This window comes from Arvicanthis niloticus, chromosome 22 (assembly GCF_011762505.2).
Source record: "Arvicanthis niloticus isolate mArvNil1 chromosome 22, mArvNil1.pat.X, whole genome shotgun sequence".
Taxonomy (NCBI): domain Eukaryota; kingdom Metazoa; phylum Chordata; class Mammalia; order Rodentia; family Muridae; genus Arvicanthis; species Arvicanthis niloticus.
Genome location: NC_133429.1, coordinates 12,911,727 through 12,926,085, shown reverse-complemented (window position 1 = coordinate 12,926,085; position 14,359 = coordinate 12,911,727). Strand labels below are relative to the sequence as shown.

Genomic DNA, 14,359 nt, shown 5'->3' with positions numbered 1-14,359 from the left:
CAGCATGGAAAGGGGTGGTCAGCATAAGACGAGAGGAAGATTCAGTTTTCTTTAAGATTGCAGCCTCTGGAATAGCAACTCCATGCTCCAGTGGAAGGCTCACATCCAAGAGTTTATGGGCAGCATGAATTGGACTTAAGTCAGTTAAAAAAGATAAATGAAGACACAAATTAAGTGGATGGGAAGGAGGGTAGATCTGGGAGGAAATAGGGTATGAATATGTAAAACACATATAAAATTCTCAGAGAGCATATATAACTATTGATATAGTCTAACAATTAGCTGGTTTTTAAATCTTTGGTATGAATATTGAGCATCTCCTATTTGCTAGCTCCCGTGTCAGTTTGGTTTCCACAGGAGAGAAGACATGGTGTGGACATAAAAATAGATTTATTATAAACAGCTTGGTGTTAGAATTGAACCATAAACCATCTTTTTTCTTTGTTATATGCTGAATTGCTTCTAGAAGTGTCTTTTATTTTTATGCTCCCTAGTGGTGCTTTGAGGTTGTGCAATGCTTTTAGAATTCGGTGTTTCAGATGTAATAATCTGCAATTTATAACAAAAATAGCCTAGTGAACTGGCACTCTGCAGAACAAACGTAGACATCGGGATTGCGCTGCCAGAGGCCTCTCACGTCTTCCTCTGTGACCTATAATTTCACCCTGTTTTGTCTCCAACGCAAAGTACTAAGATTAAAGTACTCCTTCCCTGCCATGGAAACATGAGGTTATCCTGATGCATTGGGGAAGTTAAAGAGAAGTGAACCAAGTTCTTTGATTTTTTTAAGCCCCCCTACTTCCTTTTAGATTATTCCTCAAATACATTTACTGTTTTTCTTTATTGCCTTTATAATTCTGTCTCCTAATGCCACCCTTTTACCTGGAAGTGTGAATAAAGGCTTTCCTCGAATGCCTCCTCATTCTTGAGCCTCTACTACCTAACACTAAATGACGGTCCAACAAACACACGGCTCATAACTCTTAATTAGTTAATCTGATTATTATCCTCGCAATATGTTTGCAATCTCTTTTTCCTTAGAGAATTAGTAATCACAAACGCCCAACAGCCCTAGATAAATTTCCCGAGAGAAGTGATTGAAATAATTGTAAATATTTGACAAGTGGAATCAATAGATTTGTCATGGTAAATGGACAACTTGGTCTACCCAATGAGAAGACCAAGATATCCCTGGACCTCTGATTTCTCTTCTCTGTCCCTATCCTGGGTTGGGACAGAAAGAAGCAACCAATTAAAATTTTTTTTTTGTGAGACTAGAGAGATGGCTCAAAGGTTAGGAGCACTGGCTGCTCTTCCAGAGGTCCTGAGTTCAAGTCCCAGCATGCACATGGTGGCTCATCACCATCTGTAATGAAATCTGTTGCCCTCTTCTGGTGTGTGGACATTCATGTGCAGACAGAATGCTGTATACATAATAAATAAATCTTGTAAAAAGAATTTTTTTTCTTTTTGTGCTGAGTGGGATGTTTGACTCAGATCCTCTAGCTGGTGTTTCTCCCAGGCAACTTGAGGCCCTTTACGTTTTGCTCAGTTGTACGTGAGTCTCTGATGTTCTGCCTCTAAGCTGTGGTTTTGAGCTGCGTACCTAATATTTGTAATAGAGAATCAGCTCAGTGTTTCCCTTGCTCCCCAAAGGGACTGAATGCACTCTCTCTCACTCTCCCGGCTGTCTGTTCACACAGCTCTTACTCAGTTTGGCTGTGGTGCCGATCCTCAACTTGGATCACGTTTAATTGTCGCCCGCACCCTCCCTCTTGTTTTTAATTGATTCCCCAGAGCATTTTGGCTCTCTTCCACACTTAATGAGCCTAATAACAGAATTCTACTGTGTAGATAATCATCAAATATTTTCTATTTGAGAAAAACATTTAAGGGAGTTGATGAAATCCATTCTTGCATGATCTTATGTGAATAAACATTGTGTCTGTAAAGTTCAGGCCATGGATAGAGAAACCTGGCTCCCACTGGAGGTAGACAGTGAGTTCTCTAAGGGAAAGGATGCATGCCCATGTCATTCAGTGCCTCAGCACCAATCCCTAGCATAGTGAGGTGTCTGAGCATAGTAGGGACTTAAAATACTCATCCAAAAATATAGATTTTTTAAAAAATTGTTAACTTTGTAACTTAAGGTTATTTTTCTCCGTAGGGAGATAACGTAACTTTGCAAATAAGAATATTGATCTTTGCTCCTAAAACCTGTTCTGTAGTTAAGACATCAGGAGCAGGATAATATACTGTGGACCCCCCCCCCAACCTCTTTGTCTCTGGAGCGTGTACCTGGTGGCCACAGTGTTCTATTGATGATATGCTTAGTTGCACATACTCTGAGAAGGATTTTAATATTTGCTGGAGCTATGGAACATTTGGCAAGTGTTAATGATGACTAAATTAAAATAGTCCCTATTTTCCAAAAATTGGATTTCTACAGCATACCAACTTTTCTGAGCACAGCAGCATTCCCATAGTGATTTCCAGCCACTAATTCCTGTGAGCATCAACAGAGAGGGTGAGGGGCTTCCCTCCATTCCTCATTAGCTGTCTCTATCAGAGGTAAAGAGTTGGAGCCTTAATGTTAGAGTGGGATTGCCACACCCTAATACTACAGTACTCCCCTGATCTTCATTGGACATTCACTCCAAGACCTGGAATGGAAGAGCATGCCAACCCCTTGTCCTGTATTTCCAACAGAGATGACTCCTGAGTGAGCCGCAGGCAGGTCCCATCCATCACTGAGTGTGTCTGTGACTGCATCTCCAGAGAAGGACTCATCCCAATGTGAATGCAGTCATCCCTTGGTCAGTGGCTCAGACTAAACAAGAAGAGGACACAGAACACCATTAACCTCTCATTGCCTCTTGTCTGTCCTGACAGTGTGACCAGTCATAAACCTCACATGGAGACTGGGGCCATGGCCTTGTGCTCCCCTCCCCATGGGTGGTCGTCTAAAACAAGTCTTTCTTTCCCCAAATCGATTTTTGCCACATATTTGATTGTAACAAGAAGAGACAAACTAATGCACCATGCCAGTCAATTCCTCGAAGCAACCTCTCTATTTTGTTTGTGCCCATTTTTGCCTTTTTGTACTGATAAAATGCTGACCTAAATGTCTGAGAGTCTCCAGTGATCAACCTACATTTCTTGCCTCTCCGGGTCACTATCCTAGCAACATGCCCATAGTCCTATTTAATCTTCTCGGCCACTGTATCAGAAGCCAGTGTCTGAAATTGCCTCCACTCGTCTTTCCTATCATCCAGGTGCAATACTCTTAGCATCTTCTTGGCAGTCCTAAAAGTCTTTAGCAACAGCATCCGTTTTAGCTGCACCTTTTCTCAGGCTGCCTGTGCTTTTCTAGACAAACCCTAGGTTTTCCAAATATTTTTACTCCATTTTCATTTTGCTCCCAATTCTCACTGTAAATTTGGCTAAAATCAGCAAGTGATACTTGAATGGAAAAAAAAAAAAAAAAAAAAAAGGAAAATTAAAGAGAAAAGAAAAATGACTGCTTCTATGTGTGATGGGAAGAGAAAGCTTAGCACAAATGTGTGGGAAAGCATAGCCAGAGGCAGGACCATCTGGGAAAATACAGAGGAGGGGTGAGGAAAAGGAAGAGGGGAGAGAGGAGGGGGGGGGGATCCGGTGTTCCAGTGCAGCAGCCAGGAGGGACAAAGAGTAGACAAAAGAGGCAGGTAACCAAAACTGTTGAATTTGATAACAAAGGGCCACTGGCAGAAGGGCTGCCCAGGGACTGGGCCGGATAAGTTAAGGGGGTCGGGAGTAGAGAGGCAGGGTTTGCCAGCTAGGAAGGCTTTGTAACAGGTATGGACTGAGGGATTACAAGAAGCTGGCATCCAGGTCTGCTTTGAAATGTTAAATAGGCACTTTAGTCGTTTATCTGCCACTACCAAACCACACATTTGTACTTGGCTCATAAACTTTTAAGCTCAGGCCCCTACACAGTCACAGTACGGGCATAATTCATGCAAATTGTTTATGAAGAAACAATGGTGGTCTGTACTCTGATTCCCACAGAGTCTTCATATACATTGGAAAACTCATCCTCTTGGTTTCTAGAATTTCCTTTAACATTCTAATCTTTTAAAGTCCCTGTCAGAATCCCACACTAAACTGATTGCAGCATTCCAGGCTTTTCCTAGCCTTCTTCAAATGCTCGCACGTTCCTTCTACCCACCAGTTCCAAAAGCTTGGCCACACTGTCAGAGAGCAGTCATCGTGACAGCTCCACTTCTCAGTGCCCCCTTGCCACATTAGCATTCTGTGACTGTGACCAAAATACACAAGGCAATCAACTTACAGACAGAAAAGTTTTGTCTGGGCTCACGGATTTGAAGACTTCAATACACGGTTGGCTGGCCCTATTGCTTTTGGCCTTGTGCTAAGGCAGTATATCCTAATAGGGACTAACTGGCAAAGTAAGGCCTCTCTGGACTCTTGGCTAGAATTTTAAAAACAGAGGAAAAAGCTCCCAGTAACTAGAAGACCCCCTGCTGGGTCCAGCATATTAAAGCTTCTGTAACTTCCTCACAGGACAAGCTTAGAGAACAAGCCTTTAAAACACAGACCTCCAATATACAAAGAACGATAAGAAGTCTAAAGTGATTTCCATCCCTTGATACTAGCTAGCAAACAGAAGCACAAATTCACCCAACCACCAAGTGTCTGAAATAGCCAGCAGGCCTCTGACTTTGTTAAAACGACATTTTGTCGTTGCTAAAACCTAATTGGTAACTACCTGCTATTTAATCACTGTCTACTTGAAGCTGTGAAGTTAAAGTCATGAGTGGGGTCCTAGGCACGACGACATTAGAGGAGGGATTTCCTCATATGTCTCGAGGCCACAGCCCACACCACCTAACAGTCCCCATCACGTCCTTTAACAAGAACCACTTAACAGTCTTAAGGACTGACTCTGTGTCAGGTTCTCAGTCAGATCTGTCAATACCAGCAGGGTTGGAACATGAATTCTGATAAGGTAAATTACTAATGCATACATAAACATGAATAAAGAAGGTAATTACAGGCTGTGTTTGGAGCTGGGGAAGAAATGAATAGTGAGAAGAATTTGCTTACAAAAGGGGGAGCTTCTCTACCTGGGCGGCCAGACAATCTGTCTCTGAAAGACTGCACATATTGCATGTTCAAAACTCCAAGCTCCTTCAGCTCCTCTCTTTGAGCCTGGCTCTGTGGAAAGAAAGACTATGGTGTTTTCTTCTTTGTAGTCTCTGTGGTCTAAATACCAGTGGTGATTACATTTGTCGGCATTGGCATGCTAATTGCCACATGCTTGGTATCTACAAATAACACATCTGTGATCCGGACTATGTAGAAGTCAGACTGGAAATCAAGGTGGCAGTATCTTCACTCCTGTTAGAGGCTGCATTGTTAGTGTTTCTGTCGTCCAGGGGCCACCTGCTTCCTGTGGTCCATGGTCCTGGCTTCTGTCTTCAAAACCAGTAGCAAAGCATTTTCCACTTCCTCTCTCTCATCCTGACTGCCATGGGATTCCATGTAATCCAGGAAAAATGTCCTCCATTTACTATGCTTAATATAAACACACCTGGCAGCCTTTATTGATGTAAAGGAACATATTCACAGGGTCAAGAAATGTAGTCAGCCTCGTAGGCAGATGATGACTGAGCCTGCCTCAGTGAGCCATGAATGTTATCTTCATCCCTGTTTTCTACCCATCTGTTTTACAAGAGGAAGACTTGAAATGACAAATGAATTGCATAAAGCTTGGCTATCGTTTAAAACCCGGACACCCTGGCTACATACAGTGTCTTTTTTTTTCTCTGAGCCAGATTCTGTTCTTTCTTTTTTTAACTACTCGTTATTTGCATTTATTTAATCTATTTCCTTTTCCCATAAGGGCAAAGAGCCACATCACTCTTAGTCACCAGAATATGCCCAACACACCCAAACACTTGACACACAATGTGAGCTCATCTAACACATTTATGAATGACTGAATGGATATTCAAATCCAGTCTTTCACGAATCATTTTATGCAGCAACTTCTGCCAAGTTATAAACCATTTTTAAAGCATCAATCAATCAATCAATCAAATGACTATTATGTTGGGCTATAATTTGAGGTGGTGAAGAAGAGTCCTGGCTGTCCACTCCTCCAGTGGCACTCAGCTTTTCTTCGCAGTATGCTGCAAAGCGTATTTGAACTTCTTAGTCTCCCCCTAGAATGCTGACATAGTTCTTTGTGTATTCTTGTGTCATTAACATAAATAGTCCATAGGGGGAGCCTCTGGATGGGTTATTCCTTTCAGTTCATCATGAGAGGAAGAAGAAAGGCAGAAAACCTAACTGCATGCCCCGTTCTTAAATTTACTAGAGAGATTATAAAGGAAGAAACAAAGGTCACTAAGCCAGGCAAGTGGCACTTTTATGCATCGCCTTGTCAACCTGTGTGGCTCTTAAGTGAGAAAATATAGCACAAAAAAGCACGGATCACCTTCCAACCTAGAGAATGAATCCTCAGTAGTTTTAAATAAAAGGGCCTTTCTCTAAACAGTTATAGAAAAGCAATCTGAATAAATCCCCTTTTGTTATTCTGGAAGACAAGTTATGTTTGTGACATGAAGGTGCTTACCTTTGTTATCTTGCCTAATGTCACCCATTTGGTCAGACAGGTTTTACATATGACATTTTTTTTTCTCTTGGGAGGGGGATGCGCCTGTCACTCAGGGTGTTGTTGAAGCAATGTGTGCATAGGAAGCCAGAGGGAGATGCCTTCTCTCACTGTGTTGATGTCCACTCCAGCTTCTTGGTCCACTTTAATGTATGTGCTTTGCTTCTAGTGGCCAAGGATGTCAATATTCTTTTTGATGAACTAGAGGCTGTCAACAGCCCTTGCAAAGATGACGATTCTCTCCTTCACCCTGGAAATCTGACCAGCACTTCGGAGGACACCAGCAGACTAGAAGCAGGGGGAGAGGTAAGCGTTTGCACGACTTCCTGAGAGTGTAGTGCTTCAGGTGGGATCCTGTGCAGCCCATTCAGAATCAAATTCCACCAAACTGCAGGCTCCTGGGAAGCATAGGCAGGGTTCACAACTCTGTACGGCTAGAAGGTTCTAGCACATTTCATGGGTCTGAAATGGACGTCTGCTCAAAACTGAAACATTAATCATGCACTTGCTGTCTCACATCTAGAGACGTTTAATGTGTGCAGAGGAAGATTGTCATGACTTCCCATCATTTTTAAATGCAGTCTTAGTGTCCCTAACTAATAAAATGACACCTGACAAAGATGTACTTCCTAGAGCATACAAACACGCAACGTAAAGCACACCGGCTTTTCAGACCATGGTGTTCTCTGAGGCCTCTCTGAGTTTTTATTTGCCTCTTCAATGGGAGGCTTCTTAGCGGTTGTACATAGATCCATCTGATCGTGTACCATTCCAGGGGAGAGATGGTACTTTGTGGGATGTTCACTATCACTTGGGCTGCATCTCAGTGAGGTTTAAGGTTTTCTTTGAATACGCACTGCACAGAAATATCATGTACACCGAGGTAAAGTCAGTCATCGATGGCATCTTCCTAATGCTTTCGCCCTTCCAGACAATGAAAGGATGACACCTTTAAACAGTGAAAATTAGTAACATCTACCAAGCTTCACAGGCATCTTCCACAAATATCACAGTCTCTCCTTTTCCCTCCCTACTTTTTTTTTTTTTTTTAAGAAAAAACAAAAGATGAGTGGTTCGTCATCTCTACACACTTTGGATGCTATGCAATAGCTTCATGAATGGTCATTTGAAAGGACCTTAAAAGCAACTTATTTATTTCCCTCCCAGAGAAATAGCAGTTTCAGAAAGGCCAGGGCTATGCTGGAGGTAGAACTGCTCAATTAGAGCCAGGCTTCTTCTTGAGGAAAGCCTTGTTGTTGTGGCTGTGGTTGTTGTTGCAGTACTGAGTACAGCATTCAGAATTGAACTCAAGGGACCCATGATCCTAAGGAACACTGGACTGTATTCCCAGCTCAATGCCCTGCTTTGAAAGACAGGTGCTGCTTTCCCTGTCTGGTAAATATTTGTTAATAGGACCATCTTCAGGCTGCCTCTCAAGTGTCTTGTAAAGCAAGATCTGAATAGTGGTTACCAATTGAAGATATCCATGCTGAAACATGAGGTACAGGCCTTCTATTCCTCCTGAGCCAGGCTTTTTGAGGGGTGAGGTTGCATGTACGGTGTTTGAGAATGGGTGTGATTTTAGCATGTCATGGAAGGATAACACGTTTTCTATCTGTATACTGTTTTTTGAAAAGTGATGTACTCTGTGGTCGAGAGAAAACAGGCTTCCCATTTCCACTTGGTTGGATTTGCAGACTCGGTTCAGAAATCTATTAACCTGAGACACTTGTCTCCAGCTTGAGCAGCCCAGACTCAATGCTCTCCTTTAGAGCTGGCCCTACATTAGTGCAGTCTAAGGAGCCTGGGTGAAAAGCCGATTCATTCATTCTCATTCATGATTGTTATAAAATAACAAGTATGACTTCCGTAGAAGTTACAAGTTTAATAACTATCATCCAACCTATGAATGAGAAAGACACTTTTCAAGTTATATGTCAGCATTGCGAACTTGTTACTGCTTTTTAATGCAATGGAAAATTAATATGAGAGTGCATGCAAAGGGAAGGATATATATTATATTGTCTTAAGCACCCTGTATGCTTGTGTTTACACATATACCCAAAGATAGCACAGTAAAATATTTTTCTTTTCTTTATATGTGTGTCTCTCTCTGACTCTGTCTCTCTGTCTCGTGTGTGTGTGTGTGTGTGTGTGTGTGTGTGTGTGTGTGTATTACTATTTTTTACCTCTATCTCTCTGCCTCTGTGTTTCTCTGTCTATTTCTCTGTCTCTATCTCTCTCTCGATATGGAGCCCCTGGATGACCTAAAACTTGCCATGTAGACTAGATTAGTCTTGAATTCACAGATCTCTCCCTGTCTGTGCCTCCCGAGCACTGGGCTTAGGAGTGTGCATTATCACACCCAGCCTTTAAAGTGTTTTTTGTATGTTTGTTTGTTTTGTTTTTAGTATGGGCAAATAATCTTGAGAGAAACAGAGCAAGAATATTGCTAGGCCCACTGCAGCTACCTGTGTTGCAGCTTTGACCCTTCCAAGCCACCATCCTCCCTATGTTCTTTGATTTTTCATTTCCTTGCCCTAAAAGTTTTGCTGCATATAGTGTAGACATAGAAATTTATTTTGCTTCATGTTTAAAAGAAAATTGTGTTATGAGGTCTTCTTTGGCTTGTTACTTTCCTGTAGAAAATTTTTTTTCAATACAACTCAAGTGTATTTAGTCTGTTACATAATAGTATTTAACAGAGTGTCTATCCAGTGCACACAGTATTTAGCCATTTATTGTATGTACCTGAGTGTATTCTCATTTCAAATTTTTCTATTATTATGAACAATGCTGCTATAAATATTTATCTACATCTCCTAGATGCCTTGCCAGGAATCCCTCTAGAGTTGTATGATATGCAAATGTTCAGTTTTATAAGATCAATGCCAATATGTTTTCCGAAGTTAGAACCTCAGTTTTCACTCTGTAACATAGACTGTAACAGCTCTCAGATGCCTCAGATCTTTGTCAACACCTGCTACTCTCAGATGTCTTGCGCTTTGCCCTTTTTACATGACGCGTCTTCACCTTTTATTTGTCCCTGGTTTTCATGTTTCATTTTATGAACATGAGCTTCTGACTGATGTTCATGCTTTAACTAAATTTCATTCAGTTCTAGTTCTCTAGTCTCAACTTGCCCGAAGCTCAGGCTCACGAACGGCTTGAACCGGTCTCTTTCTCTTTGTACGCAGACAGTGCGAGAGCGAAACAAATCCAATGGACTTTACTTTAGAGACGGAAAATGTCGAATTGACTACATTCTTGTGTACAGAAAATCCAACCCTCAGACTGAAAAGAGAGAAGTGTTTGAAAGAAATATTAGAGCAGAAGGATTGCAAATGGAGAAAGAGGTAAATAGTTTTCTTGTATTGGAATGCACACACACACACACACACACGAACATGCACAAACATACATAAACATTAATAATCAAAAATTTAAATGAGCTTTTGGCATGCTAACAGAACAGTTTAATTACTTTCCCCATTTTTCAGCGTTTTGGGGATGTTACAACTATTGGAATTTTGGAGCACAACTTTCCATAAAGTGTATTTAAGTATCAAATGACTTCATGACAAAGTATTCTGTTCTGACTAACTGCATTGTTTTAAGCTCTCATTACTTATCCACTTCACTGCTGTTCTGTGTATATAACAGAGTATTCTGCTCACCCATGGTAAAGAAAACTTTGAATGAAATGCAATAGCCCCCCTCTGGAGACCATGGTCACATTTCCAGAATCATAATGAACACAGGCATCCTTGCACACAAGAAGAGATTGGTTATTTGGGGAAGGAGGGAGGTGAGAAACCGCTCAGCTAGAATTTCTTAAAATGATTCCAGTTTTTAAAAAGCACTCAGATTATTTCTTACAGGATTCCCAGCTCAACTGTTACCTTCCTTCAATCCCCGTTCCCACCCCGTTTTCCCTGCATGGAGAGTTTTGCAGAAGAACTAAATAAACAGGAGGCTCTTGCCAAGACTCTCTTGTAATAATCCCCAGGAGGCTTATTGTGCACTCAGCACTGTATGTATGTGTGTCCCTGTTAGCTGACTTATGTAACTCTTAGGTTCCCTACACATGGTGTGAAGCTCATGTGATCAATAAGAAAAACATCCTGACAAATCAGAATGTCTCCTCTGCCGCTCAAGGCTGAGGGATAGATCACTGACTCAGACAGCCAGTTTTTCATTGCTTTGAGGCATCACATGGTGGAGGCATTTTACGCCCACACTGGTTATGTTCATCCTGGGAGATGGAGAAGAAATGGGACTTTCCCAGGCCTGATGGACTGACCTCATCCCTTGAATATTTTCCATAAGGAAGCAGCATTTTTCTGGAACTGACTTCATCCCTTGAACATTTTCTGTAAGGAAGCAACGTTTTTCTGGAATGTCTCCAGAAAGAAATTGGGAAAATGGTGAGATGCTTAAAGAAACTTGTTCTTATCCCAGGAGAGTGGGGCCAGTTTGCTCAAAAGCCCCTCAGGTTGCGTTTTGCCCTGGCACAGCGAACTGAATTAAATGTCCTCTTTTCAGAGTCTTTGTGGAGTTCCCGAAAAGCTTTCCTATGCTGGCCAACTGAGCATAGCACATTATATTTGTTCTTAAAAGGCATTGCTTTGTCCCAAAGCCTTACTTCTAAGTGACAAGATTTTTATATGGAAAAAAAAAAAAAAAGAAAAGAAAGAATATAACATTCACAAGGTCTGAAATAATGAAAGTGCTTTCTGACTTCGTTAAAAATTTTGATTCCTATCAAAAGAGAGAGCTCCGTGCAATTAATGAAAGATTGGTATTTTAAGCTTCATGCCTATTCTTCCCAATCCCAGGGCTTCCTCTGCATAGCTCATTTCAAAATCATTTTATGAGTTATTCATTTGAACGCAAAAGGCCTAATCCTTTTCCAGATAATAAGTAGCACTAAACTGCACACTGTCTTCCGTGTGCCTCCAGCATCTGCACTGTGATATTCAGTGGACCCCGCAGCTGAGGCTTGCTCAGCCTGCTCAGTTATGGCATGCTATAACGAGTGTTCATGGCACGCCAGGGTACAATGCCTGTGTGATTTGGTTGTATACCAGTTAATTTTGTTTGTTATAATTTAAAAATATGTTCACAGCTAGGTATTCATTTCAGTGTATATCAGGGGAAAAAATAGGTGGAAAAATTATTACCCTATAAAAAACTTTAAAAAAAAAATAAAACACCCTAAGCATTTTTCTCATTGCCTATTTTTTTCTCCCCTGGATTGCAGCTTCCTTACTGGTAATTTTCCTTGCAATCTTTTATATACTGCCAGCAGACAGGCAGGCCTCTTTGGGGAACATTTATTTCCCTAGCAGCCTCTAGCTCCAGTCTTGCCCTAACTCCCACAGCCTGCGCACATGGTACCTGTCTCTAATGCGGCATCTCTGGTCTCTCTGCATCCTCTTGTCCTCAGCCAGCTTAGAGAGAAAAGAGGTGTTTTCAAGTTGCCTTGCTCAGAGGCACTGGGAAGTCATAATCAAGGTCAAATGGCCCTCAGTGGCATGTGTGTTTTTGTTGTGTTATTAGACTTGGAAGCCATCAGAAGTGCTCTTCTGGAAATCAAGTGCTTTGCCAACATTCGTAGCAGAGAGACAACCGTTTTAACAGTAATTGTGGCCTCCAAGAATTACTTCAACCCATTATGAGACACAAAGCAAAGAATGAAAAAGTGAATCCATGCACGTCTGAAATGATTGACACCTAGTACATCTTATGAATAATCAGTATCATTAGGATCTTTGTCCCATAATATCCAACATTATGGAAAGGCTATTTCAGAATGAGGTTTGGGTTTCCAAATGGATAAAGACAGTGTCTATAGTTCAGTTTAACATAAGAAACATTATCTCCTTTAACCATGGAATATCTAGAAACACTGGAGAAAGGGCTTGCTGTGCAAGTCTGAGGACCTGAGTTCAGAGCCCCAGCTGTCATGTAAAAAGCTGGCGGTGTCTGTGTGTCTGTGATCTCAATGTTGAGGAATGGGGAGGAAGCAGAGACAGGCATATCCCCAGAGCTTGCTGGCTAACTAATCCAGCCAATCACTGGCTAGAAGCTCAGCAAGAGACACTGTCTCAAAATATAAGTGGAGAGTGACCGAGGGGACACCAACATTGACCACATCCACATGCATAAACATATATAGACATTGAACAAGTGAAAACCTTTAATTTGTGACACAGGTAAGGACATCAGACAAGATCTGTCAAGGTCTAACTAGCAAGTAAGTGTTTGACACCCTGGGTCTTTAACATTCAGTAACTACAATCTCACATTAATCCAGAGAAAGCAATTTATACCAGCGGTGTCAAAGAAAGAGTAAGCTCAAGTTCATTTATTTTTTGCATCTTAAAATTATGCTCACATTCTTAATTTATATTTTTTGTATCTAATTTGGTTTCCTATTGATTCTTTGCTGTGTGTTTTTGAATTGTCCCTTGTAAGGACATATCTTTTCCTTTAAATTATTACTTAACTCGTGGATACCTTGAAATCCTCAGAATGTGTTAGGAACCATTGTATTCATGGGACACTCCCCTCTCCTGGCCCCATCAGTCATGTGGGACATGAGAGAAGGCCCCTATTATCAAACCAAGATACAATAATTCTAATTGTATAAATCAAAGCATCTGGATGAGATTCATTAATTCAACAAACATTGTTGTACACTCACCCTGTGACAATCCCTAGGGCCCCGCTTTGAGCCCTAGGAATTCAGCAATGAATAAAGACAAGACTTTTTGCTTGCAAAAGAATCAAAACAAGCACAACTAAGCTAATACCTGCAAAAGAAGGAAAGGATGTGTTGGAAGGATCTTGGAATTTTCTAGAAGTTGCCAGAGGCAGGCCTCTCTTCCAGACAAACAAAACAGTATGGGCAAAGAAAGGCCTTGAGACTAAAACATGTCTGGGACATTGAGGAAAGTGTGAAGGGTTAACTGGAGTTAACAGAACAGTGCAAAGGATGGTTAACTATTTTACCAGCCAAAGGACCTGGATGCCTGGTGATGCTGGAGCTTAGCAGCTGAGGGAGAGTCTAGCTTTTATCTGGGTGACCTGGGAAGCCATGAAAATGGATCAGCAGGAGAAGGCAAAGATGTTTTCTGTTCCTTGAACTCATCCTGGCTGCCTGCTCAGATGAGAACATGTTAGGGGAAGGGTTGCATGTTGGTGAATCTAGAAGACCTATTTTAAGTATGTAAGAAGGAGATGGTTGCTTGGCAAAGCACTTAGCTTACCAGAGAACATAGTGATCAGGCTCAAAAGTAGAATTGTTCAAAATGTAGACAGATTGAATAAACAGTTTGGGCAAAAGTCAGCAGGGCATGGTAGCACACACCTTTTATCCCAGCAACTAAGAGGGAAAGGCAATGGATCTTTGTGAGTTCAAGGTCAGTCTGGCCTGGTCTAGCCTACATAATGAATTATACACTGTCTGTCTGTCTGTCTGTCTGTCTGTCTGTCTATCTATCTAATTATCTTTTTTCTATCTTTCTATCTATGGGCATCAGATATCTAGAAACATATCTCTCTATATATAGAGATAGGTAAAGGGGAGGAAGAGGGAAAGAGAGAGGGAGAGAGAAAAGAGAGAAGAGAGACTATCTTATGCTACATCATTTATCTATAAAGGCATTTATT

The 14,359-nt window shown here is 41.3% G+C and overlaps 1 protein-coding gene across 4 annotated transcripts in view; it reads left to right on the top strand.

The window, feature by feature from the left end:
• The window catches only part of Ano4 (anoctamin 4), a 367,952-nt gene that overhangs the window by 215,275 nt on the left and 138,318 nt on the right, over nucleotides 1–14,359 (top strand). For all 4 annotated transcript variants that reach the window (XM_076919930.1, XM_076919933.1, XM_076919932.1 and 1 more), the window contains 2 exons: nucleotides 6,852–6,988; nucleotides 9,880–10,038. In XM_076919930.1, the coding sequence (XP_076776045.1) occupies nucleotides 6,852–6,988; nucleotides 9,880–10,038 (296 nt within the window). The remainder of the gene's footprint in view (nucleotides 1–6,851; nucleotides 6,989–9,879; nucleotides 10,039–14,359) is intronic.